Source organism: Rhinoderma darwinii, unplaced genomic scaffold (assembly GCF_050947455.1).
Source record: "Rhinoderma darwinii isolate aRhiDar2 unplaced genomic scaffold, aRhiDar2.hap1 Scaffold_220, whole genome shotgun sequence".
In the NCBI taxonomy this organism is placed as follows: domain Eukaryota; kingdom Metazoa; phylum Chordata; class Amphibia; order Anura; family Rhinodermatidae; genus Rhinoderma; species Rhinoderma darwinii.
Window position 1 is genome coordinate 1 of NW_027462524.1, and position 12,187 is coordinate 12,187.

Sequence of the window (12,187 nt, forward strand, 5' to 3'; positions counted from 1 at the left end):
GATTACAAACCGCGATTACGGGCCCCTTCATGTCTATGGCCGATGGGCACCTGCCCGTATGTCTACAGGAGCGGGTCTGTGCCGTAGAAACCTGCTGGGGAAGAAAAAAATAAATATGCGACGTGTCCTAAGTGTATTTTTTTTTTTACGGACCGTGCGCCCATACTTTATATTGGGATTGTAAGGCCTCGCGCTCACAACCGTAGTGGCATGCACGGGCTCGCGGCTCGGACTGCTGTGGAGTGTCACCCGCAAGTCGTGGGCCGTGCGCATTCATTTCTATGAGTCTGGAGTGCAAAACACGGCTGTAATAAGGCACGTCCTATCAATTTGCGTTCCAAGCTCTGAATAGGGCCCCAAGCATTGTAGTTGTGTGCATGAGGCCCCCCCCCCCCCCACGCACACGACCATATTTTCTGCTATCCCGAAATACTGTCCGTATATACGTATTTGGAAAAACAGAGGGAGGAGGTAAGTGATGTCATCAGCATGTTACATCGCAACGTTTCCGTAAATCTGGACGGTATAAAAAAAAAAAAAAATGATAGAACCGGTCCGATTCTTGTCCATAATTACGGCGAGGACTCGACCATAGAAGTCTATAAGACGTGCGGCCGTATTTAGCGTTGCTAAGCAACATGCTGATATTTTCATCTTCCCCTTTTTTGTTTAGGACCCGTATATACAATACGGACCGTACTTACGCACAATATTTTGGGATAGATGAACATACGGTCATGCGCATCGGGCCTGCGGGTTTGTCATCGTGTATCAGCATCGACATGAACGCAACAGCAGCAGCAACAATCAGCTCTCCAGGTTGACAGCGCGAATTGTGACTGATACATAGTAACAAACTCTCAGCTGTCAGAGGGCTGTCTGATTACGGAGGGTTCTTGCGATCGGGGAAGTGAAGCTGCGGCCCGGTCTGTGCCATCGTTTCCCGTCAGTTCGGGTGTGCTAAGGTCCGGGTGACGGCCGCTGCGCTGCAACCTCCAGCTCCGGGGGCCACTAGGTGGCAGCACCGACACTACGAGCACCGCACTGAAGCAGGGTGAGGGCGGGGTCTGTTTTGGAGCGGATCTGTAGTGGGCGGGGCTGGAGCTGCGGTCCAGGGCCCGGGGGCTGCTGCTGCTCGGGGCTCTTCCATGGACATGAGGGTCGGCGGAGGACCGTGGAGATGTCGCCGGGGGCTGCTGCTGGGATGGAGCCTTCTCCTCCTCTCATTTCAGGGATACACGGCGGGCGGCGAGGACGACTCCCGGGCTGAGGTAACTGCCGCGGCCCTGCCCCCACCACTCCCTTCGGTATTATCGGGTGATTGTTGATGGGGCGGGAGGTTTCTGTTAGGCCTGAGCTGGATCCGTCATCAGCAGTTTTCTGTGGGAGCTGATGACCCGGTGCGCGGCGAGACGTTACTGGATCTCCGAGGTCACGTGACTGATCCTCTAGTCACCACCAGATCTGCGCTGTGTGCAGGGTCACCGGGTGATGGTTTGTGCTCTTCTTCCTCCAGGCCTGGCTGCGTCTCTATGGTTACCTCCCGCAGGCCAACCGTCAGATGTCCACCATGCGCTCCGCTCAGATCCTCGCCTCCGCCATCTCCGAAATGCAGCAATTCTACGGGATCCCGGTGACGGGGGAGCTGGACCGCACCACCCGAGAGTAAGGAGGGGGGGCTGCGCTGGGTCATGGCTGGTGCGGTAATGAATGTGGCGTATTGCTCGGCCACTAGGAGGCGCCATGGCAGTGACACATTTATATTGATCTCCCCCCCCCATGTATATTATTAATGTGTCCCTCCCCCGGCTGTGTTACAGGTGGATGCAGAAACCGCGCTGTGGGGTCCCCGACCAGTTCGAAAGCATGGCCAAGTCCAGCATGCGGCGGAGACGCTACGCCCACACCGGACGCAAGTGGAACCAGCAGCAGCTGACGTACAGGTGAGCGCGCGGTCACAGCGACTGTCCACGTCATATTATACACCGCTCAGGAGCCGCGCACAATACCTGCTTTATAATGATCCTGAGTCTATACTCTAGTCACATCCAGAGCTGCAGTCACTATCCTGCTGTTACATTGTGTCTTATACACCAGTCACATCCGGAGCTGCGGTCACTATTCTGTTACATCATGTCTTATACTCCAGTCACATCCAGAGCTGCACTCATGATGTAACAGCAGAATAGTGAGTGCAGCTCTGGATGTGACTGGTGTATAAGACACTATTCTACTGTTACATTGTGTCTTATACACCAGTCACATCCAGAGCTGCGCTCACTATTCTGCTCTTACTAATGCCAGCCGCACCCCAGATGTGGATTATAAAGAACTTCATACAGATTAGTAGCGGTTAGAAATCAGCGCTGTCCCGGCAGCTGGACGGTAATGTCGCCCTGTCACCCCGTAATGGTGTGAGCTCCGAGGCTTCGCCACAGATCAGCGCGATCCGACCCCTCACAAACATGGCGGCTCATACGACTATTCACATCTGCGCTGGGTTTTCATGTCATGGGATCAGAAAAACTGATTGTTTTTCCAGACAATAGCGCAGCACGCTGCAGATGTGAACACGGCCTAAAGAAACAAGAGAATATGGGCAGGAGGAGGGCGGTGGACGGGCAGGTGGTGGACGGGCGGGAGGGGGGGCGGTGGACGGGCGGGAGGGGGCGGTGGAAGGGCAGGAGGGGGAGGTGGAAGGGCAGGAGGGGGCGGTGGACGGGCGGGAGGGGGGCGGCGGGAGGGGTAGGTGGAGGGGTAGGTGGAAGGGCAGGAGGGGGCGCTGGACGGGCAGGAGGGCGCTGGATGGGCAATGGAGGGGGCGGTGGACGGGCGGGAGTCGGACGAGGAGGAGGGGGGCGCTGGACGGGCAGGAGGAGGGGCGGTGTACGGGCAGGAGTCGGACGGGCAAGAGGGGGGCGGTGGACGGGCAGGAGTCGGACGGGCAAGAGTCGTACGGGCAAGAGGGGGGCGCTGGACGGGCAGGAGGAGGGGCGGTGTACGGGCAGGAGTCGGACGGGCAAGAGGGGGGCGGTGGACGGGCAGGAGTCGGACGGGCAAGAGTCGTACGGGCAAGAGGGGGGCGGTGGACGGGCAGGAGGAGGGCGGTGGAAGGGCAGGAGGGGGGCGGTGGAAGGGCAGGAGTCGGACAGGCAGGAGGGAGCGGTGGAAGGGCAGGAGGAGGGCGGTGGAAGGGCAGGAGTCGGACAGGCAGGAGGGAGCGGTGGAAGGGCAGGAGGAGGGCGGTGGAAGGGCAGGAGGAGGGCGGTGGAAGGGCAGGAGGAGGGCGGTGGAAGGGCAGGAGGGGGCGGTGGACGGGCAGGTGGTGGACGGGCGGGAGGGGGGGCGGTGGACGGGCGGGAGGGGGAGGTGGAAGGGCAGGAGGAGGGCAATGGAGGGGGCGGTGGACGGGCAGGAGGAGGAGGGGGGCGCTGGACGGGCAGGAGGGGGGCGCTGGACGGGCAGGAGGGGGGCGGTGGACGGGCAGGAGTCGTATGGGCAAGAGGGGGGCAGTGGACGGGCAGGAGGAGGGCGGTGGAAGGGCAGGAGGAGGGCGGTGGAAGGGCAGGAGTCGGACGGGCAGGAGGGGGCGGCGGAAGGGCAGGAGGAGGGCGGTGGACGTGCAGGAGGGGGCGGTGGAAGGGCAGGAGTCGGACAGGCAGAAGAGGGCGGTGGAAGGGCAGGAGGGAGCGGTGGAAGGGCAGGAGGAGGGCGGTGGGCGGGCAAGAGGGGGCGGGAGGGGGGCGGTGGACGGGCAGGAGGGGGCGGTGGACGGGCAAGAGGGCGGTGGAAGGGCAGAAGGGGGAGGTGGAAGGGCAGGAGGGGGGGGCAGGAGGGCGCTGGATGGGCAGGAGGAGGGCAATAGAGGGGGCGGTGGTCGGACGGGCAGGAGGAGGGGGGCGCTGGACGGGCAGGAGGGGGGCGCTGGACGGGCAGGAGGAGGGGCGGTGGACGGGCAGGAGGGGGCGGTGGACGGGCAGGAGTCGGACGTGCAGGAGGGGGCGGTGGAAGGGCAGGAGTCGGACAGGCAGAAGAGGGCGGTGGACGGGCAGGAGGGAGCGGTGGACGTGCAGGAGGGGGCGGTGGAAGGGCAGGAGGGGGCAGTGGAAGGGCAGGAGGAGGGCGGTGGACGTGCAAGTGGGGGGCGGTGGAAGGGCAGGAGGGGGCGGTGGACGGGCAGGAGGAGGGCGGTGGAAGGGCAGGAGGGGGCGGTGGAAGGGCAGGAGGGGGCGGTGGAAGGGCAGGAGGGGGCAGTGGAAGGGCAGGAGGGGGCGGTGGAAGGGCAGGAGGAGGGCGGTGGACGTGCAAGTGGGGGGCGGTGGAAGGCAGGAGGGGGCGGTGGACGGGCAGGAGGAGGGGCGGTGGACGGGCAGGAGGGGGGCGGTGGACGGGCAGGAGGGGGGCGGTGGACGGGCTGGAAGTGACCTCTGGACAATCGGCCGGCCGGACGCAGCTGCAGGTCCTAAACGAGTCCCTACAGGAGTAGTAGACGCGGGGGCTGGGCTGCGGACTCCAGGATGGATCTGCGGAGTCTTGTCTAGGCCGGGGATTAGGACTCTGGGCTCCGTCCCCCTCATGTTTGGGGTCTTCTTTAGACCTCCTCAGATCTCGATGTCTTTGGCACTTCTGTCCACCGACCTCTACAGAGAAGAGAAAGTAAGTGACCCCTCTGGATGGAGCCGGATTTCTGCAGCGATCACTGATACAATCCCCGACCATCAATGTAACTGCTGATAACAGATCACATGACCTCTATTCAGCCGCAGCGCAGGGAGCACAGGACATAAGAGCAGAGTGGTGACCGCAGCTCCGGAGGTGACTGGAGTGTAGGACATAAGAGCAGAGTGGTGACCGCAGCTCCGGAGGTGACTGGAGTGTAGGACATAAGAGCAGAGTGGTGACCGCAGCTCTGGAGGTGACTGGAGTATGAGGCCGTGTTCCCACGTAGCGTAAACGCTGCAAAATTTCCGCAACGGAATTGTGTGCAGCATTTACAGTTGCAGCAAAGTGGATGAGAATTAGAAAATCTCATAACCACGTGCGGGGAAAAACCGCAGCGTAAACGTAAATAACTTGACCTGCGGAGCGGAATTTAATTCCACGTCCGTTTATGCTGCGGTTTTGTTGATTTTCGTTTTCCCCATTGAATTCACTGGGGATGGAAAACCCGCAACAGAAATCCAAGTGTTGTGACTTCTGCGGCGGAATCGCAGCGATTACGCCCAAAAAATCGCAACTCCGGAAAAAAATATAACAAAAACATATTTACCCAGAATGCCCTCCTTCCTGCAGTCCGGCCTCCTGGGATGACGTTTCATCCCATGTGACGCTGCAGTGTCATCGCGGGAGGCCGGACCACGCTCAGAGCAGACGGAGGGGGTATCAGCGAAATGCAGTCCGAAAAAGCGCAGCACAGTGTGGTGGAGTTTTTCGGACGGAAGGTGCTGCGGGTTCCAGGTCGGATACGCGGGGGGATTTTTCCGCAGCGTATCCGCCCCCTTAGAGCCCAGCCTTAGACAGGTGCAGGGGGCGGAGTCTGCAGTTCCTCCTCCAGTGACGTCGCAGCCGCCATATTGTCTGGGTCTCGTCTGCAGCATCCAGAACCACTCGGCCAAGCTGGGCGCCTATAACTCCATGGATGCCATACGGAAGGCGTTTGCTGTGTGGTCGAGTGTAACGCCGCTGACCTTCTCAGAAATAGCGTACGAGAGCTTACGCCAGCACCGCGCCACCGCCGACATCCTCATCCTCTTCGCCTCCGGGTTCCATGGTGACAGCTCGCCCTTCGATGGTCCTGGCGGGTTCCTGGCGCATGCTTACTTCCCCGGGGCAGGCATGGGCGGAGATGCCCATTTTGACTTGGAAGAACCGTGGACAGTGGATAACAGCGACCTGTCAGGTGAGGAGCGGAGCCCCGCCCACTGCGTCACCTGCTGCGGGGGGCTCAGGGGTAACGGCTGCTGTCCTCCTCCTCTTCCTCCTCCTTAGGGAATCACCTCTTCCTGGTCGCAATCCATGAGCTCGGACATTCCCTGGGACTGGAGCATTCCAATAACCCCACCGCCATCATGGCGCCATTCTACCAGTGGATGGACACGGAAAACTTCCAACTGCCCGAGGACGACAGGCGAGGAATACAACAACTGTACGGTGAGAAGCCCCCCTGTGTCCCCTCACCCCGGTATTATCTCTATCATATCCCCCTCACCCCGTTATCTCTATATCATCCCCCCCTCACCCCGTTATCTATATCACCCCCCTCACCCCGTTATTATCTATCATCCCCCCTCACCCCGTTATCTATATCATATCCCCCCTCACCCCGTTATCTATATCATCCCCCCCTCACCCCGTTATCTATATCATCCCCTCACCCCGTTATTATCTATCATTCCCCCTCACCCCGTTATTATCTATATCATCCCCCCTCACCCCGTTATCTATATCATCCCCCCTCACCCCGTTATCTATATCATCCCCCCTCACCCCGTTATCTCTATATTATGCCCCCTCACCCCGTTATCTATATCATCCCCTCACCCCGTTATTATCTATCATCCCCCCTCACCCCGTTATCTATATCATATCCCCCCTCACCCCGTTATCTCTATATCATCCCCTCACCCCGTTATCTATATCATCCCCTCACCCCGTTATTATCTATCATCCCCCCTCACCCCGTTATCTATATCATATCCCCCCTCACCCCGTTATCTCTATATCATGCCCCCTCACCCCGTTATCTCTATATCATGCCCCCTCACCCCGTTATCTATATCATCCCCTCACCCCGTTATTATCTATCATCCCCCCTCACCCCGTTATCTATATCATATCCCCCTCACCCCGTTATCTCTATATCATCCCCCCCTCACCCCGTTATCTATATCACCCCCCTCACCCCGTTATTATCTATCATCCCCCCTCACCCCGTTATCTATATCATATCCCCCCTCACCCCGTTATCTATATCATATCCCCCCTCACCCCGTTATCTATATCATATCCCCCCTCACCCCGTTATCTATATCATCCCCTCACCCCGTTATTATCTATCATTCCCCCTCACCCCGTTATTATCTATATCATCCCCCCTCACCCCGTTATCTATATCATCCCCCCTCACCCCGTTATCTATATCATCCCCCCTCACCCCGTTATCTCTATATTATGCCCCCTCACCCCGTTATCTATATCATCCCCTCACCCCGTTATTATCTATCATCCCCCCTCACCCCGTTATCTATATCATATCCCCCCTCACCCCGTTATCTCTATATCATGCCCCCTCACCCCGTTATCTCTATATCATCCCCCCTCACCCCGTTATCTATATCATATCCCCCTCACCCCGTTATCTATATCATCCCCCCTCACCCCGTTATCTATATCATATCCCCCTCACCCCGTTATCTCTATATCATCCCCCCCTCACCCCGTTATCTATATCACCCCCCTCACCCCGTTATTATCTATCATCCCCCCTCACCCCGTTATCTATATCATATCCCCCCTCACCCCGTTATCTATATCATCCCCCCTCACCCCGTTATCTATATCATCCCCTCACCCCGTTATTATCTATCATTCCCCCTCACCCCGTTATTATCTATATCATCCCCCCTCACCCCGTTATCTATATCATCCCCCCTCACCCCGTTATCTATATCATCCCCCCTCACCCCGTTATCTCTATATTATGCCCCCTCACCCCGTTATCTATATCATCCCCTCACCCCGTTATTATCTATCATCCCCCCTCACCCCGTTATCTATATCATATCCCCCCTCACCCCGTTATCTCTATATTATGCCCCCTCACCCCGTTATCTATATCATCCCCTCACCCCGTTATTATCTATCATCCCCCCTCACCCCGTTATCTATATCATATCCCCCCTCACCCCGTTATCTCTATATCATGCCCCCTCACCCCGTTATCTCTATATCATCCCCCCTCACCCCGTTATCTATATCATCCCCTCACCCCGTTATCTATATCATCCCCTCACCCCGTTATTATCTATATCATCCCCCCTCACCCCGTTATCTATATCATGGCCCCTCACCCCGTTATCTATATCATCCCCCCTCACCCCGTTATCTATATCATCCCCCCTCACCCCGTTATTGTCCCCTCTTTCACCCTGTTGTCCTCTCCCATGATCCTCCAGGCTCCTCGCGTCGCTGCCCTCTGATTGTTGCCCCATTTGTCCGCACTTTTCGGGCCAGTGATGAGCGGCGGCGTCTCTTCCTCTTGTCTGTGCAGGGAGTCCGAGCAATGAGGCACCGAGCACCCTGTCTCCTATTCCCACTCCAGGCCACCCTGACAGGAGACCCCCAAAGCCACCACCAGGGGGAAAACCCGAGCGGCCTGGAAATGCCCCTCCTAGAAGCCCCTCCAGTCCTGACCAGTACGGGCCAAATATCTGCGAGGGCAACTTTGATTCGGTGACCGTCCTGCGGGGGGAGATGTTTGTTTTTAAGGTAAGTGGCCCCCGAGCTGGTTCTCTGGTACTGCCTCCCCTCTCCCCAGTGCCGACATCACCAGGGGGGCACCCGAGCTCCCGCTCTCCTGCATCCACCCTAACTAAAGCCTCCAGCAGGGGGCAGTGCGCTGACCGCGTTGTGTTCCTGCGCAGGGCGCCTGGTTCTGGAGGGTGCGCAATAACCGGGTCCTGGATAATTACCCCATGCCGATCGGCCATTTCTGGCGAGGACTCCCGGCCAACATAAGCGCCGCCTACGAGAGACACGATGGGAAGTTTGTCTTCTTTAAAGGTGAGTGCAGGCCGGGGCGCAGGAGGCGGAGACAGCGGTGTGGGGGAGGTGTAATAGATGGTCATGTGACGTCACCGGCTGTGGATTATAACGGCGTCATTGATCGGCAGGAGATAAATACTGGGTGTTCCGTGAGGCCAATCTAGAGCCGGGCTATCCGCAACCACTGAGCGACTACGGCTACGGCGTCCCATATGACAGGATCGACACGGCCATATGGTGGGAGCCCACGGGACACACCTACCTCTTCCGGGGAGACAGGTAAGGGGTCCACTGCTCACCCCTCCCCCACTCAGAGCCCTTGCCTGTCCTCCCCTCCCCCACTCAGCCCTTGCCCGTCCTCCCCTCCCCCATCTAATCTTGTTCTGTCCTCTAGTTACTGGCGTTTCAATGAGAAGACTCGCGCTGTTGACACCGGTTACCCCAAGTCTATAAAGGTCTGGGCCGGCATCCCGGACACCCCCAAAGGAGCCTCCCTAGATTTAGACGCATGTGAGTATAACACGGGGAGAGAATGACGTTCCCAGAGGGGGAGGGGGGACACACTAGTCACAGCCCCACCCCAAACAGCTGATAACAGAGAACAATAGACAGACTGTAGGACAGGCAAATACAATAATATTGCTTTCTGTTATCAGCCGTTAGATTGTATTGTTCGTGGTCATGTGACGGCCCTGGCTTGTCCCCGCAGCTTGCACTTACTTCTACAGAGGAGACAAGTACTGGAAGTTTGACAACCAGCGTCTGAAGACGGAGCCCGGATACCCCAAGTCTGTGCTGCGAGACTACATGGGCTGCCAGGAAGACGTGTTCAAAGAGCCGGACGCTGCCCCCCGCTGGCCAGACGTGGAGCGGCCACCGTTTAATCCTGCCGCTGAGCCCGAGGAGACGCCACCGGATGAGGACGAGGAGCCCGCCGGTCGGGATGTGGATGTGGTCGTCCATATTGATGAGTACACGCGGGCGGTCAGCGTTGCCATGGTGATTGTGCCTCTACTACTGCTGCTGTGCATCTTGGGATTGATCTATATCATTGTTCAGATGCACAGGAACGGGCCCCCCAAATCCCTCAGATACTGCAAGCGATCCCTGCAGGAATGGGTGTGACCCCCGTCTGATGACCACTCGCCGCTTCCTCCTCCGGCCATCTTGGTTTTTGTGTTTTAATTTACAGTCTTTCTGGTGCTAACACAAGAGCGAATCCCCCCACCCCCCACTCCGGATCTGTGAAGTTTGCAGTGGGGGTGTAGTGCCTGCTGCCCCCTGCAGGTGTGCTGGGGTATTACTGTGGACAGCGACCCCATGTGGCTGCTGTGAGAATTGCACTTGTGATTGGCAGCCTGTAGCTGTTGATACTTTGTGTTGCTCGTGATCCCGCTCGTTACGAAGAATGTCTGGCGTGAGGGCGCCGCGGCCGCTGCCACCATCTACAATGTTTATTTTGCACTGAACAAGTCCTAAGATGGACACAAGAAAGAAACGAGGCGCAGACTCCCCTCCCCCGCTCGAGATGGGGGGTCTGCTCCCTGATGTCCGCTGTTCCTGTGGAATGTCAGTACTTGGGTAAGAAGGGAAGAGGCCACAGATACGTTCTATGGGGGCAGAGCCCAAAGTCTCCGGACGATCAGCGTCACCTAAATGTTTTTTGTTTTAATTAAAGTTTTTCTAAACATTAAGTTGTGAGATTTTGTTGCTACGGTGAGTAAGAGCGCCAAGTACAAACAACTAGGAGTGTTGGGTGTCAGTATAGCAGAGCGATGGGTAAGAGTGCCACATACAAACAACTAGGAGTGCCGGGTGTCAGTATAGCAGAGCGATGGGTAAGAGCACCAAGTACAAACAACTAGGAGTGCCGTGTGTCAGTATAGCAGAGCGATGGGTAAGAGCGCCAGCTACAAACACATCTACACCGTGTTCCAGATTATTCTGCACATTGGATTTAAGTGTCATAAACATGTAATTATTAGTTTTTCAATGAAACTCATGGCTGGTCTTGTGTCTTAGGGCTCTTTGGATCATTGTAATCAATCTCAGACACCTGTGATAATTAGTTTGCCAGGTGTGCCCAATCAGAGGAAAACTAATTAAGAAGGACGTTCCATATTATTAAGCAGCCACAGGTTTCAAGCAATATGGGAAAGAAAAAGGATCTCTCTGCTGCCGAAAAGCGTGAAATAGAGCAATACCCTGGACAAGGCATGAAAACATTGGATATTTCAAGAAAACTTAAGCGTGATCATCGTACTGTGAAAAGATTTGTGGCTGATTCAGAGCACAGACGGGTTCGTTCAGATAAAGGCATAATGAGGAAGGTTTCTGCCAGACAAATTAATAGGATTAGGAGAGCAGCTGCTAAAATGCCATTGCAAAGCAGCAAACAGGTATTTGAAGCCGCTGGTGCCTCTGGAGTCCCGCGAACCTCAATGTGTAGGATCCTCCAGAGGTTTGCAAGTGTGCATAAAGCTATTATTCGGCCACCCCTAAACAATGCTCACAAGCAGAAACGGTTGCAGTGGGCTCAGAAATACATGAAGACTCATTTTCAAACCGTGTTGTTTACTGATGAGTGCCGTGCAACCCTGGATGGTCCAGATGGATGGAGTAGTGGATGGTTGGTGAATGGCCATCATGTCCCAACAAGGCTGCGACATCAGCAAGGAGGTGGCGGAGTCATGTTTTGGGCTAGAATCATGGGGAGAGAGCTGGTAGGCCCCTTTAGGGTCCCTGACAGTGTGAAAATGACCTCTGCAAAGTACGTAGAGTTTATAACTGACTACTTTCTTCCGTGGTACAAAAAGAAGAACCGTGCCTTCCGTAGCAAAATTATCTTCATGCATGACAATGCACCATCTCATGCTGCAAAGAATACCTCTGTGTCATTGGCTGCTATGGGCATAAAAGGAGAGAAACTCATGGTGGGGACCCCATGTTCCCCTGACCTCAAACCTATTGAGAACCTTTGTAGCGTCCTCAAGTAAAATATCTATGAGGGTGGGAGGCCGTTCACATCAAAACAGAAGCTCTGGGAGGCGATTCTGACATCCTGCAAAGATATTCAAGAGGAAACTGTCCAAATACTCCCAAATTCAATGGATGAAGAATTGTGCAGGTGATATCAGAGAAGGGTCCTGTGTAACATGTAACTTGTGCTGTGCCGGTGATATCAGAGAAGGGTCCTGTGTAACTTGTGCTGTGCAGGTGATATCAGAGAAGGGTCCTGTGTAACATGTAACTTGTGCTGTGCAGGTGATATCAGAGAAGGGTCTTGTGTAACATGTAACTTGTGCTGTGCAGGTGATATCAGAGGAGGGTCCTGTGTAACATGTAACTTGTGCTGTGCAGGTGATATCAGAGGAGGGTCCTGTGTAACATGTAACTTGTGCTGTGCAGGTGATATCAGAGGAGG

At 56.2% G+C, this 12,187-nt stretch overlaps 1 protein-coding gene across 2 annotated transcripts; it reads left to right on the forward strand.

Moving 5' to 3' along the window:
* The first annotated feature begins 827 nt into the window (after positions 1-827).
* On the forward strand, positions 828-10,457 carry MMP15 (matrix metallopeptidase 15). Of its 2 annotated transcripts, none has more exons than XM_075848160.1 (10): positions 828-1,271; positions 1,517-1,665; positions 1,821-1,943; positions 5,595-5,899; positions 5,989-6,150; positions 8,270-8,487; positions 8,643-8,781; positions 8,892-9,042; positions 9,158-9,273; positions 9,473-10,457. In XM_075848160.1, the coding sequence occupies exons 1-10, from the start codon at positions 1,149-1,151 to the stop codon at positions 9,886-9,888; spliced, it is 1,902 nt and encodes a 633-aa protein (XP_075704275.1). In that variant the 5' UTR covers positions 828-1,148; the 3' UTR covers positions 9,889-10,457. The 2 variants fall into 2 exon arrangements, with proteins under 2 accessions (XP_075704275.1, XP_075704276.1); XM_075848161.1 differs by having other exon boundaries at positions 8,321-8,487.
* The last annotated feature ends 1,730 nt before the right edge of the window (positions 10,458-12,187 follow it).

Excerpts from the sequence above, each read along its gene's own strand:
- MMP15 (XM_075848160.1), top strand. The coding sequence starts at position 1,149 with ATGGACATGAGGGTCGGCGGAGGACCGTGGAGATGTCGCCGGGGGCTG. Across the intron at positions 1,944-5,594 it reads CAGCAGCAGCTGACGTACAG|CATCCAGAACCACTCGGCCA; the intron begins GTGAGCGCGCGG and ends TCTCGTCTGCAG. Across the intron at positions 8,488-8,642 it reads GGGAGATGTTTGTTTTTAAG|GGCGCCTGGTTCTGGAGGGT; the intron begins GTAAGTGGCCCC and ends GTTCCTGCGCAG.